General features: G+C 45.7%; 1 protein-coding gene across 2 annotated transcripts in view; it reads right to left on the bottom strand.

The window, feature by feature from the left end:
- Window positions 1-264: 264 nt before the first annotated feature.
- LOC138245726 (proton-coupled amino acid transporter 1-like) overlaps window positions 265-19,434 on the bottom strand; it is a 391,946-nt gene continuing 372,776 nt past the window's right edge. For both annotated transcript variants that reach the window (XM_069199585.1, XM_069199586.1), the window contains exon 11: window positions 265-6,223. In XM_069199585.1, the coding sequence (XP_069055686.1) occupies window positions 5,943-6,223 (281 nt within the window). In that variant the 3' untranslated portion in view covers window positions 265-5,942. The remainder of the gene's footprint in view (window positions 6,224-19,434) is intronic.

The following is a 19,434-nucleotide window of genomic DNA, read 5'->3' as shown; positions in this document are numbered from 1 at the left end:
CCTACCTAGCCACCCAGGCAGTACTAATCTAAACTTTCTTGTACGTATCTTCACTTTAAATGTACTGACCTACCTACATATAAATAAACAACTACTTTTAGTAGGAATAGAGTAGGAACTGAGTGCCACTGAATCTCAAGAAATTACCTTTCATCGGGCATTCACCAGATAATCTACTGAGAAGAGTGCTGCTCACTTTGAATGTTGCTGTTTTTAAATGCCCAGAGAACACATTGGAAAGCCCAACAAAAAAGTTACTCCTAATGCCATAAAATAAATCATCTCTTTATTTGCCTTCCATGATATCACTGAGAAGAGACTACATCATTGCATTAAGAGAGTCCAGTTCCATTATAAATAGGTAGCACAGCACATACGTACAACCACTGCCTGTTCCATCATATACAGCTGAGGTAAACATATTCAACGATCACAGAAACACAAAGATGTAATATATACACACCTATTATATCATAAACGTGTGTGACGCAGCCCATTGAGGCGTTTGCATTTCAGACAGTACATATAGTAGAGAGAGCTGGAATGATAACCAGGTGCCTCACATGCCGAAGAAGTCAAAATACTGTCTTGAAAGACGAAATCTCTAGGAATTATAATATACATTGCCTGTAAAGCTAACTCATAGGTAAACAAGCATTCGAACAAAGAATGCATGTTTAAATGAAGGTGAACGCCGCAGCTCTCTCTCCTAGGTTCTACTGAGATTTTGTACTGTTTTTTGTTTAGCAAAGAGGAAAATATGTGGTCCACATCACAATAATTCGTGTGCAAGTGCGTGTAGGTAACACAGAGAAAAGACTGCAGTAAAAGCAATATGAGCGGGAAGAATAAAGGCACCCCATTTCAAAGCTCGAGAGAAAGCACAATCCTAACCAGGTACCCCGGCTGTTACCGATGATCACATTCGTGAAGAATGAGTGAACTATTATAGGTAATATGCTCAGTCCAGTGAGACCCTCAAACTTCTGCAATGGGGAAATAGGAAGTTAACTGCATGTTTGACTGAGAGAGGGGTAAGATGATTTGGAGAACACCGCATGGAGTCAGCCATGCATTTAAGGATCGAGACGTAGGCCCTCATTCTGACCTTGGCGGTCTTTTCGCAAGACCGCCGAGTTACCGCCGCGGTGAAGACCGCCGACCGCGGCGGTATGCCGCTGTGCGCATTCTGACCGCTGGGAGCGTTCCGCCGGAAAACCGCCAGCAGCCACACTGGCGGTCGGCGGGAAAGTGGAGACTGGTCAACCTCCACCGCCACGCCAGCAGAACACCGCCCACAGAATTACGACCCACATATCTGTGTGGCGGTCTTCTGTTGGCGGTGTTCTGTTGGCGGTCACCTCCCCATGGCTCCCGTCGCCTCCCGGAGGACCAACACACAAGGTAAGTTGACCGTCCGTGAGGGGAGGGGGAGGGGGGGTGTTGTGTGATGTGGGCGTGCATGGGGGTGTGCGTGTGAGTGTGTAGAGGGGGTGTGTGAGTGCGTGTATGCGGGCGAGGGGTGCTGCTGTGTCTATGGGTAATGTGTGCTGTTCGTCAGGTGCGCATGTCTGCATGTATGTGTGCGGGTATGTGTCCCCGTTGTGTATGTGTGTGTAGGGGGTGTGTATATGTGCATGTTGGGGGTGTGTGCATGTCGGGGTGCATGTATGTGCATGTCGGGGTGGGGGTGGGGAGGGGGTTCGTACCACCTCTGGGGGGTGGCAGGGGGGTGGAGGGTGTGGGGGGAGGACTCGGGTGGGTAGTGGGGGGTGGGGGAGACCCCTATCAGTGCCAGGGAAGGAATTCCCTGGCCCCGATAGTGCTTACCGCCATGGTTCGCATGGCGGTTCCCGACCGCAAGAAACCGCGGCGGTAGGCAGGGTCATGATACCGTTGGCGGTCTTGGGACGACCGCCGGGCCGGAGTGCGCAAACTCCAGCCCGGCGGTCATGACCGCCGTGGCGGTCGGAGTGGGGAAGTGGCGGTCGGTCGCGGCGGTGACCGCCGCGGTCAGAATGCCATTTTTAATACCGCCGGTCTGTTCGCGGTCCGACCGCCGTCTCTCCGCCGACCGCCAAGGTCAGAATGAGGGCCGTAGTGTGCAATCGTCACGCAGCTGTATGCAACATTCGGACTCACTCAGAATACTAAAGCCCTACACACCAGTTTAGTATAGCAAACAGCTTACACCCAGCCGTAGGAAAAGAGCTCATGTAGAGGAGGCAAAAATGTTGAGCACACTGCGACCCCACTTCGGACCTCAGCACAGGGCTCCCTGTGGCCTTAAGCATTTTGCTTTCTTTTCAAAATGGTGTACTTTAAGAGGAAATGGGCCGAAGTTCAGAGCAGCATCAACAAGCAACATTTACACTCACGATAGCCAAGTTCCAATCGAGCACCACTTGCTTGATGTGTGTACAGAGCGTGCAATAATTTTTTCAAGCCTGGGATAAGTTATCTTTGGGCAAGGACAATCCTATTAGCTTCTCACTTGTACGGTTCAGTGTTTGAGGATTATAGGATTATAGGGTAAATCCAATAGGCTCACTCCTGGTGCTTCTTTACCATTATTTTGCTTAAGAATCGTCCCTGAGTTCTCATATTGTATTAAAGTCATAAAAACACAATATATCCCTTAAAAATTGAGTTTGGTTCCTTTGAAAAAATTATGGCGCAATGCTGCAAGGCTTGCAGGTCATTAGCTCTGGTATGCAGATAATCACAGATCTGCAACACAGCTAACCATGAAGGAGCACATAGACCGGGCTTCTCCAGTGAGTAGCTCGTGAGTTACTAGTAGCTCTCCAGCTACCTGTATGTAGCTCTCCTATATACAGCCCATTCTAATAAAACAGAAACATATAATTTGGTGAAATTATATACGTATCTCAAAGGTGAAACATCTGTATTTGAGACATAAACGTTTGTATTTTCGGAACTCATATCCTAATATTTGGAGGAAAATGGTTGAATTTCCAAAGTATCCTTAAAGCTCCATGTTTGAGTGATAAACATTCGGCATTGGAGAGTCTTGATTACTAACACATCTTCGGTACCAGGGGCATTGCAGCTATGGAAGTCATATATTAGCCAAATAGAGGCATTCCTTTTTACATTACTGCTGGCAACCCTGCCTGATGCATTGAGGTAATTATTGGTAATTGTGCATGCTGTGGCCACTAATGTAATCTTGTCTGAAGTGATCACTGTTACAGCACCAATAATATTAGTAGCTTTGGATCATTTTCATTGAACATAATTAGCACTTATTATAGAAAAGGTTGGAGATCCCTGGCCTAGGCTACCTTCTCCTATGTAACATAACACTGCTGATGAAACCAGGTCCCAAACAGACAGAAGGTTTCTGGCGGCCATTTTGGACATCCTTTCCCAAAGGTTATAAAACTGGGAGCTGAAATCGATGCAAGGCTGCTTTTAATTAACATATTACCTCTACTTCAAACAGACCATCTTCCGAGCTCTCTGATTTTGGTGAGGATGCCTGGTCATGAGCAAAGAGCTTGTGATCTGGCCACAGATGACTTGTGGTAGATTACACAATGAGCTGGGGCACCCCTGACAGGTACTTGCAATAATTTTGACCATAGGAACTGCACAACCCGCAGACTGAATTGCCCATTGATTTTTCAAAAAGTGTTTGCTAGTCATTTTATTGATTTCGGAACAATGACCGGCGTTTAATTGATTCAAACATTTCAGGGTACACAAAGACCTTCATACTCAAAACCGAGAGAGTGTAAGATCTGAGCTAGTTGATCTTCACAATGTTAATAAAAACAATACAATCAAGCAGAGAAAAAGAAATCCGTAAGCATCGAGAGGAGTTTTCAGGTTTTTGGAGCTTCAAGTGTGGTTGGGTTTGTGTTTAGTTTAATTGGGCATAAATGGAAAAGGTGTATTTGCCTGCCACCAGAATCATGTTCAGCATATTGCTAAACATTCGTGGATCTATACTCCACTTACACATACATTCTCAAAGCAATGCTTTAATCATGGCATTCACTATGGTTCTAGGATAGCATATCAATATAAACGTAAACATCTGCTGCAGGATATACTTTGGCTCCGATAATGAATCCGTGGCCAAACTGCAGGCAATGCTCTGTGCATGCCCCATATGAAGGGGGTGATGGCGGGTAAAAAGATGGGCCTTCAAATGGCCGTATTTCACAAATTGATTTAATGTATTCATGGGAGTGTCGGGCCAGCAGAGATTGAATACAACAGTCAAGGTTGTCGATTTGCTAATATGTCAGGGGAGGTGGAATAATAAGGTCGACCCTTTGCCTGACCATTAACCTCTAAAAAAACTTCAATTTTTATGCTGAGTGCTTTGAAGAGGGGAAAGGAATGGAGACTACAGAAAGGAGGTAAGGCTGTAGTAAAAGTCCCTTTTCTACCTATTTCCCAAAACTACCACCATGACCCTTAGGATCAGAGTAGCAAGGGTGCTGCCAGTGACAACAAAGTGAAAAACGTGGAAGTAGTTTTTACTCCTGGCGATACTTCATTTTTACTGGGCCGCAGGTGGGCATATGAGAGCACAATCGCTACAGAATCGAAAGGAATTTCTTCTCGGTTTGCTGGTTAAATTGTGCTAGAGTGATGGGCCATGCAGACACTGGCAAGTTTTAGCGCTCTCCTCAGCTGCTCCTCATTTAACACTGCAGACTGAACAAGCAAATAGAAATCCAAGCTCTGCAGAACATGTCACCTTTTTAGGACATGCCAGTTCTACAGGAAATGCCTGTTTCACAGACATCGCTAGAGGACAAGACGTATCTCCAGCTCCACAGGACATACAGGCCCTTTAGGGAGCTGCAGTGTATACAGCATACCAGCTCTATCAAGTATGCAGGACCTATGGGACACGGTAGCTGTCTATTAAATGATAGCCCTATTGTACTTTGCAGCTTTATGTGGGTAAAAGTGATTGACACTTGCAAATGTCGACAACCAACCGTTAAACCCCTAGGCCCCTAAACACACAAGAAAGTTTGTTACAGAAGCTCACGCTGTCATATAATCCATGTTTTAGGATTTTTGTGACTTTGCTGACAGTTTTCTAAACTAATCATACATAAACATGATTTGAGACAGTTCGCCAGCGTCCTCCAAACTCACTGGAGGATAACAATGGACTGGCTGACACGGTGAACACTAAGCAGTCGGTGGAATGACGACTTGGACATGTCATGCAAGTTTAAAAAACACAATAGCCAAAACGTGAGTTTTTTTTCTAGCATAGCCAAAATCAGAACAGACAAGAGGAGACCAGCTCCAAAAGGCGCTGCCCCACCACCTCCCCAAGCTCTGGGTTAGAAGAATATCAGCTTGAGATCTAGCATGTGGAACAAATATTTGCTTTTCTGTTGGCATCCAAGGTATCAACAATCTGTCTGTGGGGTGAAAACCAGAAGCACCCCAGAAACCCAAAACACTGTAAACACTGTTGGCTGAAGCAACATGGAATGAGGAGTGTGAGGAATAGGAGAATGGTCCAATCCCCAATGCAGCAGCCATAACACTTAGCACAGTGCATGCGTTCCCTAATTATCTTGGATACAATAGGATACTACTGCACTTATGCTTCAGATATTAAGATCTATTATAACTTCCTTTTCATAGTTTTATAGTAACAAAAAAAAAACCCTGAGAGGTCAGACAAAATTAAGTACCTCCGTGAAAAAGTCATCCCAAACCTATGCACCATGATCATAGGGTTGATGCACCCGAATGATGGCAACCTATTAATGGACTGGGTTGGAACGGCAGCCTGATAAGGATGGAATTTTTCAGGAGGACCCACTGTGAATATGACACTTAAAAATAAAGAGCCACATCTGTTGCCAGAAGGGCGGTACCGATAAGGGAACATCCCCTAGGCAGATTTAGACCAGCCAAGGTCTATGCCATGATCACTCCACAGCATAGAGATAGAAGCTGGTAGCATTGATGCTTGGATGAGTGGCTGTCCTTGCCAGCTCCCACAGGGACACATAAGTACCCACCACGAAGCCCACAAAGCCCACCACACTGATGGTGATATCCTTGAACACAGTCCAGCGGCTCAAGCCATCCTCGTAGAAGGTCCAGATCTCCATGAGAGGTGGGAAGATAAGAGCCAGGGCACTGCTGCTGATAGAGCCCACCAGTGCAATCACAATGTCCAGGCGGGGGATGAGAATGGCCAGGACACCTAGGAAGAGAAAAACAAAGCCCATTAGCACCAACAGAAAATTAGTTGCCACAAGCACTGGCAGTAAAATTTTATCCACCAGTACCATCTAAATATCATCATCTTTAGCACTGGAATTAACTGTATTACTAACTAGAACCTGCAAAATGCAGTCTCCCACTACTGTTGATACTGCTGGAGGATGAAGGCACTTCTGACCCATTGAGGATCATATAAACACGAGGCCTGGTCATGAACACATGGTTACTAAACGTATCTGCAAAGTTAGAGCTGGGACACAAATATATTTTGTATCTCCCGGTAAGTACACACATGGAAAAATGGCACACTTTGTCTCAAATACATGATTGTATATATATATATATATAAAATAACTTTTTTCCCCCACTGTGGTCACATCTATTCTACTCGCTTCCCATCAGGCTTTCTTATTACCAAGCCAATGTGATGATACTACTGTTATCTGACTCACAACTGACATAGGCGCCCATTACAGCAATTACCAGTAGCATAGCAAAATGTTTCTCAGGGGACTTATCCAGTCCTGGCAAACAGTGGATGGGCACTCTATCCCAGGGCATCCACTCAACAATGGCACAGCAAGGTCTGAGCCCTCTACCAAAGTTCAATTTCTGACCACTGGCACCGAACAATGAAAACGTTGCTTACCTTCTTTACCAAGGTTTCTGGTAGAAACTTGGGGGGTCAATCCGACCCTGGCGGTAAAAACCGCCAGGGCCGTGACCGACGGAAAGCACCGCCAACAGGCTGGCGGTGCTTTCCTGCCCATTCTGACCGCGGCGGTAAAGCCGCGGTCAGAAAAGGGGATCCGGCGGTTTCCCGCCAGTGCCGCCATGGAGATTCTGACCCCCTTCCCGCCATCCTGTTTCTGGCGGCTTTTACCGCCAGGAACAGGATGGCGGGAACGGGTGTCGTGGGGCCCCTGGGGGCCCCTGCACTGCCCATGCCACTGCCATGGGCAGTGCAGGGGCCCCCTAACAGGGCCCCAGCATGATTTTCACTCATGCTAAGCAGACAGTGAAAATCGCGACGGGTGCAACTGCACCCGTCGCACCCCTGCAACACCGCCGGCTCCATTTGGAGCCGGCTCCTGTGTTGCAGGGCCTTTCCTGCTGGGCCGGCGGGCGCTCCCTTGGCGGGCGCCCGCCGGCCCAGCGGGAAAGTCGAAATGGCCCCCGCGGTCTTCTGACCGCGGAGCGGTCTTTTGACGGGGGAAGTTTGGCTGGCGGCAACCACCGCCCGCCAAACTTGGAATGACCCCCTTAATCTTACTGAAGAATCCTCACCTTATGAATACTCTTTCCAGACTTCAGACTGGTCAATACAGCATTTTACCAGTTTGGCCAGGTGTTGCCATGTGGCTCCAGCCACAACTCCACCTCTAGACATAACATCACCCCAGAATACGTTGGGAACCAACCAACGCATTTGTTCCTGATGTTCTTTAAGTGCCCATCAAAGCATGTGCAATGAACCGAGAGCTATGACAGCAACAAATACAGCATACAGCATATTTACATACCTTGAGATCTAATTAATCATTCCACTACGTCATTGTGGAGGAGGGGAGGAATCTAGACGATGATGCACCCACCAGAAATATTGTTACAGAAAATAAATACCCTTTTTTTATGAAGCATACTTCTTCCTAGAGACTTTGCACATTTTAAATGAGTCCCAAAGCAGGACCGTCTTGGGAAACCGGCTTGAGGTAGGGTAAACAAGGAAATCATGCAATGCAGCTAAAAGGAAGTAACCATCACTGAGTGTCATGAGAGGTGAGGCAGTGGTGCTTTGCAAAAGTATGTAAGGAAGACATGTAGCTGCACAGCAGATGTAATGTCTTATCCAGGCCATAGCAAATCTTGATACAAAGGATAACCCAAAGTAAAATAGTGTGTTTAGTCTCTGATTTGCCCTTTGTTTATCCAATTAAGTCCAAGAAATCTGGGTCCAGATGTATGAATCTGGCCCATTGCGATTCGGTAATTGCGATTTTTAATAAATCGCAATTACCGACTCGCATAGGGCTATGTATCACATTTGCGATTCGGTAATTGCGATTTCTTAAAAATTGCAAATGCAATTACCGAATAGCAAATTGCGATACTGGCCCCATTCGCAGCTATGGGCCTATTGGCCCATAGCTGCGAATGTTTTGCATTTCGCAAATTGCGATTTCTAAAACTGAAATCGCAATTTGGGAAAAGCAAAGGGCCAGGGTGCTGGGGGCCTAAGGCCCCCTCTCCTGTACCCCATTTTTTTTCCACATGTAAAGTACACACATGCCAAAAGGGCATGTGTGCTTTACATATGAAATAAAAAAAATCAGTTTTACTGCATTTTTAAATTTTGCACCAGGTTACCACCTGGTTGCAGGTCATGGTATTTTGCACTTGCAAAATACCATTCTGCGAAAAATCGCAATTTGCGATTTTTTGCAGAATTGCATTGCGACCTGGATTTTGCGAATCGCAAATTGCGATTCGCAAAGTCCAGGTCGCAACGCAGAAAATCGAAATTTTTGCGATTTTCTGTTTTTGGTCTGCGAATGCATTTGATGCATTGCAGACCTCGATTTTGCACTCGCAAACGGCCGATTTCGCTGTTTGCGAGTGCAAAATCTGTTCATACATCTGGCCCCTGGTCATCAAATCAGTACTGTCTCACGTGGTCGATGTTGTATGACACTGTGATTGAAAGTGGAGGAGAGAAGAAATGTAGAAGTATAATTGACTGGGCCATTTCGAATGCAGAACCATCTTGGGTAAGAAGGATGGGCAGGTGCCAAGAACAAACTTAACTGACTGTGAAGGGTACACAAACAGAGAGAACCTAGTCATTTAGTGGATTTGGCAGTAGGCCTACGGTTTGCCAAGACAATGCTGTAAGGAAATGCCTCCTTGGCATAGTTACCCCCTGACTTTTTGCCTTTGCTGATGCTATGTTTTGAATTGAAAGTGTGCTGAGGCCTGCTAACCAGGCCCCAGCACCAGTGTTCTTTCCCTAACCTGTACTTTTGTTTTCACAATTGGCACACCCTGGCATCCAGGTAAGTCCCTTGTAACTGGTACCCCTGGTACCAAGGGCCCTGATGCCAGGGAAGGTCTCTAAGGGCTGCAGCATATCTTATGCCACCCTGGGGACCCCTCACTCAGCACAGACACACTGCTTGCCAGCTTGTGTGTGCTGGTGAGGACAAAACGAGTAAGTCGACATGGCACTCCCCTTAGGGTGCCATGCCAACCTCACACTGCCCATGCAGTATAGATAAGTCACCCCTCTAGCAGGCCTTACAGCCCTAAGGCAGGGTGCACTATACCATAGGTGAGGGCACCAGTGCATGAGCACTGTGCCCCTACAGTGTCTAAGCAAAACCTTAGACATTGTAAGTGCAGGGTTGCCATAAGAGTATATGGTCTGGGAGTCTGTCAAACACGAACTCCACAGCACCATAATGGCTACACTGAAAACTGGGAAGTTTGGTATCAAACTTCTCAGCACAATAAATGCACACTGATGCCAGTGTACATTTTATTGTAAAATACACCCCGGAGGGCACCTTAGAGGTGCCCCCTGAAACCTTAACCAACTACCCGTGTAGGCTGACTGGTTTTAGCAGCCTGCCACACTCGAGACATGTTGCTGGCCACATGGGGAGAGTGCCTTTGTCACTCTGTGTCTAGTAACAAAGCCTGCACTGGGTGGAGATGCTATCACCTCCCCCAGGCAGGAGCTGTAACACCTGGCGGTGAGCCTCAAAGGCTCACCCCCTTTGTTACAGCACCACAGGGCATTCCAGCTAGTGGAGTTGCCTGCCCCCTCCGGCCACGCCCCCACTTTTCGCGGCAAGGCTGGAGGAGATAATGAGAAAAACAAGGAGGAGTCACTGGCCAGTCAGGACAGCCCCTAAGGCAACCTGAGCTGAAGTGACTCGGACTTTTAGGAATCCTCCATCTTGCAGATGGAGGATCCCCCCAATAGGGATAGGAATGTGACCCCCTCCTCTTGGGAGGAGGCACAAAGAGGGTGTAGCCACCCTCAGGGCTAGTAGCCATTGGCTACTGCCCTCCCTGACCTAAACACACCCCTAAATTCGGTATTTAGGGGCTCCCCTGAACCTAGGAACTCAGATTCCTGCAACCTAAAGAAGAAGAGGACTGCTGAGCTGAAAAACCCTGCAGAGAAGACGGAGACACCAACTGCTTTGGCCCCAGCCCTACCGGCCTGTCTCCCCCCTTCGGAAGAAAACTGCTCCAGCGACGCTTTCCCCAGGACCAGCGACCTCTGAATCCTCAGAGGACTGCCCTGCTCTAAAAGGACAAAGAAACTCCCGAGAACAGCGGCCCTGTTCAACAAAGACTGCAACTTTGTTTCCAGAGGAGCAACTTTAAAGACCCCTGCAATTCCCGCCAGAAGCGTGAGACTTGCAACACTGCACCCGGCGACCCCAACTCGACTGGTGAAGAAACAACGCTACATGGAGGACCCCCAGGCGACTCCAAGACTGTGAGTAACCAAAGTTGTCCCCCCGAGCCCCCACAGCGACGCCTGCAGAGGGAATCCCGAGGCACCCCCTGATCGCGACTGTCTGATTCCCAGATCCCGACGCCTGGAAAAGACCCTGCACCCGCAGCCCCCAGGACCTGAAGGATCGGAACTCCAGTGCAGGAGTGACCCCCAGGAGGCCCTCTCCCTTGCCCAGGTGGTGGCTACCCCGAGGAGCCACCCCCTTGCCTGCCTGCACCGCTGAAGAGACCCCTTGGTCTCCCATTGATTCCTATTACAAACCCGACGCTTGTTTGCACACTGCACCCGGCCGCCCCTGCGCTGCTGAGGGTGTACTTTCTGTGTGGACTTGTGTCCCCCCCGGTGCCCTACGAAACCCCCCTGGACTGCCCTCCGAAGACGCGGGTACTTACCTGCTGGCAGACTGGAACCGGGGCACCCCCTTCTCCATTGAAGCCTATGTGTTTTGGGCACCACTTTGAACTCTGCACCTGACCGGCCCTGAGCTGCTGGTGTGGTAACTTTGGGGTTGCTCTGAACCCCAAACAGTGGGCTACCTTGGACCCCAATTTGAACCCCGTAGGTGGTTTACTTACCTGCAAGAACTAACAATTACTTACCTCCCCTAGGAACTGTGAAAATTGCACTGTGTCTAGTTTTAAAATAGCTATATGTGTTTTATTTGAAAAGTATATATGCTATTGTGATTATTCAAAGTTCCTAAAGTACTTACCTACAATACCTTTCATGCAAAGTATTACATGTAGAATTTGAACCTGTGGTTCTTAAAAATAAACTAAGAAAATATATTTTTCTATACAAAAACCTATTGGCCTGGAATTGTCTCTTAGTGTGTGTTCCTGTGTGTTTGTACAATAAATGCTTAACACTACTCCTTTGATAAGCCTACTGCTCGACCACACTACCACAAAATAGAGCATTAGTATTATCTCTTTTTGCCACTATCTTACCTCTAAGGGGAACCCTTGGACTCTGTGCATACTATTCCTTACTTTGAAATAGTGCATACAGAGCCAACTTCCTACAAATGCCTATGATCTCAACAAGAAAGCAATAGGGATTCTAACTGGCATGTCTAAATCACCACGTGTACAACCATAGCATTTGGGACTGTAAAGGAGGAGCTAACTACCTTTTTGTAAGAACAAGTGTAGTCTACCCAGGACTGGAAGGGGCAGCCGTGTGGCAACACACTGGCAATCCAGTTTCTCCTCACCCAGTCTGAGTTGATCAAAATCAGCTGTGCACGAACCTTCCACACATTTCCAGTATTTCTGACAGAAGTGGGATCACAGGACTGTGTAAAGCAGGCCCCTGAGACAGCTTGAACCAATAGTCATTCTTTAAGAAAAATTCAGAGAGAAGTGTATGGCACAAAACAGAGGATGCTTTCATTTACTGGCAGTGGTGAAGAGATCCATTCAGGACAAAGTAATCTCAAACAATTTGTGGTTTAGCTCTCATTCCAGATCTTTCACTGAGAGGTGAGCTACTGCAACGAAGATTCCCTATTGTTGCACCCACTTTTACAGGTAAACGGCTTCCTAATGTAGAGTCCCCAACCCCACGCTGAACTGTTTATTGATATAATGGATGGTAGTGGTGATGCCTAACATAATTTGGAGGTTATCCTTCAAGATCAAAGAGGGAAAGGGCTTAAAGGCAGGATGTACACAGTGTGAGCACATTTATGCCCAGGCACTGCTCTGAGACAGACCAAAGGCCCCACAACAATATGTGAACAAGATGAGCATCCTAATCCAGTGATGAAGCATCCATGACCATGATAGTCTAAGCCTGTGGGTGCTGAATGGTCAACCATTTAGGTTTGGAGGGGTCTATCCACCGGTGCAGATCCCTGGTCCACTGAATGGAAAATCTGCATCTGAGTCAAGACACTTACAGCCACTGCATCCTTAAACACCACAAGAGATTTGCAGCCATTGCCTTCTCAAACACCACTTATATCTCATAATCAGCATGACCCACCAATAAGATACATAAGGGTATGAGGCCTACCAGACAGAAGACCATCAAAACCTCGATCAAAGTATAAATCAGACACATCAGGTACATTGCCTAAATATCCTTCAGCCTCTGAGCAGGCGTGAAGGCCTTATAAGGGTCGACACGGCCACTCAAATAAAAGTCAGCTTCTGTCTAGAAGTAAGGTGAGGCTTCTGGGCGTGGACGTTAAAGCTTAGGAAATGCAGAAAAAATATCTGCTGAAGTTATGGACCGGCAACTGGGACACTGTTTTCACTAGCTAGTCATCTGAGTACAGAAATTCACAGACTACAGGCTTCCACTGTGAAGTTGCCACAACCTCCAGCACCTTCGTAAAAATGTGAGAGAGATAAAGTTTTATTAATATATTAGTGGCATAGAAGTTAGCACATAGTGATTAATTAACCTATATTTAAAGGCCAAACAGAGAAAGTAACACGAGTTGTAAAATGTGCACGTATGAATTATGGTGCACCATGTAGCCACCATTCGTATTGTGCACAACGTTTTAAACATGAGAGTTTTACATTTATATTAAAAGAAGTACTAATGTGAATTGATATTAAAAGTGTTATTGAAAGTATTAAATTAATATGAATTAATCACATTTATATTGAATTAAATGAATTTTGTTACATATGAGCAGACAAATGCATGTTTAAATTATTTCTAACATGTTATGAAAGCATTTGCAATTACATAATTTGTTTTGCATATATGAATTTTAAGGTGTGCAATAGGTTTATTAATGTATTAAATCTATTAATGTGTATTAAGGCTTTTTAGCTTGACTAGGCCTGAAAGGATCAATTTGGCAGCACTAATGGAAAGTTAATTGTTTATTTTGTCTCCTCTGACCTGAATTCTTTCCCTAGACTGCTAACGTAAATGTTGAATGTCCCACTGTATTGTAGGCAAGAGACATGTTTTAGATGCAACAATGTTATATTATTTGTTCTAGCTGTCGAACGGGACAGGAAATCTGTAGTTCTCATGTGAAAAGTATTGGTTTAGTTCATTGTGTGTCATGATAAAGGATCTCGAGTAACAAATAATTAGAGAATGTAATATTTTGTTAATAATGTATAAACCATCCTATGACAATGCACTTTTGCTAAGAAGATTCAGAAAAGTAACAGAACTGGTGGTGCCACCTGCAGGGGCTGGATGCTGAAACTGACGTCCGAAATGCGCCCACCTGAAGGACCAATGAATTAATCATGCATATTTCTAATTAGAGAGGAACTTTGAAACTGAAGTCAATCTGTCCTGGAAAAGTCTTAGAGTTAGTCCTATGCTTGTCTCGAAGCTGTCCAGAATGCAGTTTAAATCTGCTGTCCTACTCTGAGTCTCCTAGTGAGCTTTCTCATAGTTTTAACTGTGCTATTCTGTTATGTGGTTCAGTACTAATAAGGCCAACTAATTCTGAACTGCTGATTTGTCGTATGTGCAGCCTGTGTTCTGCACCATCCTGATGCTGCTGTCAACTGAAACCAGAAGATGGTGGCTGTCCTGACGAACTACTACTGTCTGCTGTCCGATGAGGAGAAGTATAATTAAATATGGTTTCATGTTTCCTTTTCAGTTACTTACACTAGCATATGTTTATAGTGCGTTACTTTAGTTAGATGTTTTTCCAAATTATTATTTTTTTTATTTTATTTTTGCCCGCATGTGTTAGCCCGCTCCACACATGCAAGTCCAAATTCGTGGTCATGTTAGGAATGGCCCAGCTCTGAAACCTGATATCTGAAATGGAATGTTAAACTGTATTTTGATGACTTACTGATGTCACCATTATCTGCTTTGAGTTCTCACAATAATGTTCATATTGTGTTGTTGTTAATTTACATTATTCTTTTGGGGTGTCTAACAGTATTGATGTTTAATAGGCTAAATCTTTTCAGATGTTTTGGTTAGCCTACGGTTTTCATGTATGTTTATAACTTAGTTTTGCGCACCATATATGTGACATTGATTTCAAAACTTCTTTCGGTTTGGAGTCTGATTGAGTGTTAAATTGTTTATGGTATATTGTATTTGATCTGTGATTGAATGATTCTGACTACTATACTCTTCGCCAAGTCCACATATTCAGATGACCTCCATAGGTGGGAATACTGATGGTGTCTCACCTGCGAGCTTGTTGTTCTTGAACACGGAATCAGAGAGTCGAAATTCCTTTCTGGGGCCCCAGGAGCACGCTAACAGAGATTTTACAAGTCTGAAAATGTTGGTGGAGAGAATTGAAATATGAAAGTAGGAATCCTGGAGGTTTGGAGCACTAACCACACTGCCAAGTTAAAGGCCAAAAGAGGCTTTCTCGAGAACAATATTTTGTGTTTGTCGTGCCGGCTGAACAGGTTCAGAAGACAGAGACCTAGGAAAGGCCAGAGGCCTTCATCTGCTTAGGGACAAAAACATTAAAAGGAGTAAAATCCTGTGTTAACTTGCTTTGGCGGTATCATTTTCTAGCCATCTTTTACAGTAAGGCAAGCCTTCTGTCCCCAGGATTTAGGTATGATCCAATGAGCATGGAAGGGGGGTGGTCTGGTGAGAAAGATACAAAGAAAACAGCTTAACCCTGGCGATCAACAGGACCACTCAGCAGTCGTCATCACTTCCCAAAGAGAGACAAAATAGGAGACCCTCCAACCCACCAGAAGGTGAGGTTATGGGTGGGTATGGGTAGCGGCAAGCCAGCAGAGCATGGTGACGACTAATTCTGGTGATGCCGTCTAGATTCATCTATATCTCAACAGTAGATGTGTCATTTGGTCTGGCTGAGATGGCTGCTTTTGTCAGGACACCACGCAGCCTTCGAATAACCACTACATTTCTGGTACTGTTAGCATGCAGAGGTGGCCAGGTCTAGGATGCAACCTGTGGCCCTGCTGTTTTTAACATGCTACAAGGAGGAGGCAGTCTTCTTAATGAACAGCTGTTCTCCATCAAAGGGCACATCCAAAAGCTTTGTCTAGGCATCTCCCTCAAATTCACAATCAAAGGATTCTACTGCTGTATGACTGCTGTACCAATAGACTAAGTAATGAAGTCAGAGGAGTCAATGCCACGTTTTAGCATTTGTTTTCATGAATCAGGGCTATCACGTACCAAGTCTGAGAAATGCAGGCTGATAATCATAAGTTTCATGAGTTTGCATAAGGCATGGCCATTTCAGCCTCAAAGACAGGTGGCATTAGTTGTGTGGAGAAGGTCTGATCTGAGCTGCCAGAAGCAAAATCTTTGTAGCCTAAAACATCAAGGTTCTCTGGTAAACGGTGGAAAGGTCATTCAAGGTCTGCTTTAAAGGTGACATTTGTGCAAGCAGTTTCTCCAGAGAAGTGTGAGAGGACAAAAAGGTCAGGTCACCTTGAACAGGCCTATGGTATCTAGTGACCTGCCTGAAAACTGCTGGGAACAAAGCAGCTCGCTTCCAAGCAGCCTTCAAAAGGGACAAGGAAGGCCTCATTGAAGGAAAGCAAGAGTTCAACAGAACCTGTGAAAGACTGCAAGATTTCCGTTAGAATGTTAAACTTTTACAGAAGACAAAGTAAATTCTAAGGCCTCGGCTACCTTGCACACAACTGCTGTAAACAATGAAACCTCCTCTGAGACATGGTTAGATAGGTAGGACATGTTCCCTTCGAGTGCAGTATCTAGATAATTGGCATTTTGTAAGTCCAAATAAATTTGCCTACTCATTTGGTACATGGGGGACTCTTTTGCTTAACGACTCCTTGGCTGTCTCTGGAGTTAGTGATAGGGGTTTGGCCGTTATTGATTTAAAAATCAGCACCAAAGAGCTTAAACTAACACAGACTAGTCAGTGTGCCCTAGCCAGTTTCAACTGCATAAAGAACAGATGATGGACGGAAAGTAGACTAAATCAAACATTCACCCCCAGTCACAGATCTGGGTTTAATCCATCAGTTTTTTTGCTCACCATGCCATTCCAGGTTGGACCCAACCATATGCAAATCAGTCTTGACCCTGTTCCCAATGGGAACAGCCCAGCCCGAACTGCCAGGCCAGGTCCTCCCTGGTCCAGAAACAAGCATCCTGGAACCAGTTTCGGGGTATCACCCCTCTTCAGTCAGGCTAGCTTGAATCTGGTGGCATAGTGAGCACGGGACCCACATCTGGGCATACCCTTCCCACTTGGGGCAACAAATGCAAAAAGAACGGTTGGTGGACGGAATGTAGACCAAATCAAACATTCACCCCCAGACACAGATCTGGGTTTAATCCATCAGTTTTTTTGCTCACCATGCCATTCCAGTTTGGACCCAACCATATGCAAATCAGTCTTGACCCTGTTCCCCATGGGAACTGTCCAGCCCGAACTGCCAGGCCTGGTCCTCCCTGGGCCAGAAACAAGCATCCTGGGACAGGTTTCAGGGTATCAGCCCTGTTCAGCCAGGCTGGTTCGAATCTGGTGGCATAGTGAGCATGGGACCCACATCTGGGCATACCCTTTCCACTTGGGGTGACAGATGCAAAAAGAACAGTTGATGGATGGAATGTAGACCAAGTCAAACATTCACCCCAGTCACAGATCTGGGTTTAAGCCATCAGTTTTGTTGCTCACCATGCCATTCCAGTTTGGACCCAACCATATGCAAATCAGTCTTGACCCTGTGGAACAGTCCAGCCTGAACTGCCAGGCCAGGTCCTCCCTTGACCAGAAACAAGCATCCTGGGACTGGTTTTGGGGTATCACCCCTCTTCAGCCAGGCTAGGTTGAATCTGGTGGCATAGTGAGCAAGGGACCCATGTTGGTTTCAACTTCACCTCAGGCGGTAATGCCAAAGCCTGTGACGGAGCAGCAGCAGGGGCAGAGATGCCAGAATTGTCAGGCCCACAGGACGGGCCCTTCCTTGAGAAGTAGCCCATAAACTTGTGGTGGCATCCTTCAAGATCCAGGATTGTTAGTCGGTAAGCCATGACATGTGCAGGGTCGAGCAAAGGAAAGGGGAACTCCAATCTTATCTTTTTGGGTGCTGGTGTGAGGAGCGGTTGAAATCACTAAATATCAAGGAAGAGTCTCAGGCAGGGGACTGATTCCTTAAGGAAGAAGATCATTTGTCCCTCCCATGGAGCATTTTGTGTTTTTTGAAGGAAGATTGCTGAAGAGAATGACCCCGGAAACTGACTTTTGAGAGAGGAAGTCTGACTGGGAGGCTCACTGGTGGGCCTTACCCTTAAATTAGCATAGTCCCCTGTTCCCTGATGGCGTTCGGGTGCATTGAGGTTCAAGAATAAGAGATTGCGGTGTTGAGTCTCAACCGAAGACACCACATACAGTTGTCACCGGGGTTCAAAGGGTCATCCTCCAGTGGCATGGTCTGCAAGGTTTAAAGACTGTGGTTCTCTCAGGAGAGACACGAGAGAGTGAGTTCTGGACGGTGTTTATGAGTCACATATAAAACAAACTGACATTAGCACACTGATTGGTGCCTAATATACTCAGGTGACATCACACAGAGCAGGAAAGTCTTTGCTAGGGAAACTTTTTTCAGGACCAGTATGAAGCATTAATGGTGCATTTGTAAGGTGAGGAATCTGCAGGAAGATGTACCAATCAGAAATGCACACGCTTCCACAGAATTACGGCATAAAGAGAGATGTGCAATCTACCCAAAGGTATTTATTCGCAATGAGCATAGTTAAGTGTGTCCTCTCAGCCACTAAGCAATACTATACTCATATGTCGAAAATAGACACAACAATTGTAAGCATAATAGGAGCATTCCAGAGGAAGGTTATTGGCAAGTAAGGCTGGAGCATTGTAGATTCAAAATGGAAGCATTCCTGGGAACACAATGTAGGCACTTGATAAAAAATGTAGCTATTAACAACTAAGGAAGCCTATGGCACTAGGCAGCAGTGTACTAACTAGTGCACAAGCAAGGATCCTCATTATCGATATGCCATACAGAATATACTTTTTATGTGTTCCCAGTTCAATGTAAGATTTCGCACAGTATACAAATAAACTTTATTTAAGCACATCAGTACATGTAGTTTACTTTCTAAAATTAATGTTACTGATGATATTTCGACAGCAGTGTTCTGTACATACTTTAATAGCTAGTTGCATTCTCCTACAAACTTGTGCTCACAGGCGCCATCTTTGAGATGATGATACCATGTTCAGCAGTCAACTTTCTAGTGGCAAAACCCTCAATGAACAGAGATTGCTGTACAGGAAAGAACATGATCTGTCCTAGTGGTAGTGTCATCTGCTGTTTGAGTCTGTTCTGCCTAGGACCAGCAACATTGATAACAATTCTCTCTTTTTTGCTATGGTGTTGCCCAAGGAGGGTGTGGAATGATCAGTTCCCTTCTCATCTTCCTCCAAAGTGTGCCTTAGACCTTAAGGAGGTCAAAGCCCCAGCCCTACAATCCATGGTTATCTCTCAATATGTTTTGTTGTAGACACTACTTATTAAATCATCTGACATACACGCCCCAACTATTACCCTTAAAGCAGTACTGCAGGCTGCAGCCTAGCTCATAAGTGGAGCCACAAGGTACAAGCAAATTAGCCCTCTCCTGTAAAGCCTCCTCAGCGTGCTTAGAAGAGTGGCCTATTTTTAAGATTGCATACTTTGCCTTTTGGCTATTCATTGTGGGACATCCGACAATGT

This window comes from Pleurodeles waltl, chromosome 7, assembly GCF_031143425.1.
Source record: "Pleurodeles waltl isolate 20211129_DDA chromosome 7, aPleWal1.hap1.20221129, whole genome shotgun sequence".
NCBI lineage: Eukaryota > Metazoa > Chordata > Amphibia > Caudata > Salamandridae > Pleurodeles > Pleurodeles waltl.
Note: the sequence above shows the minus strand (reverse complement) of the source record. Positions and strands in the feature narration are given on the sequence as shown.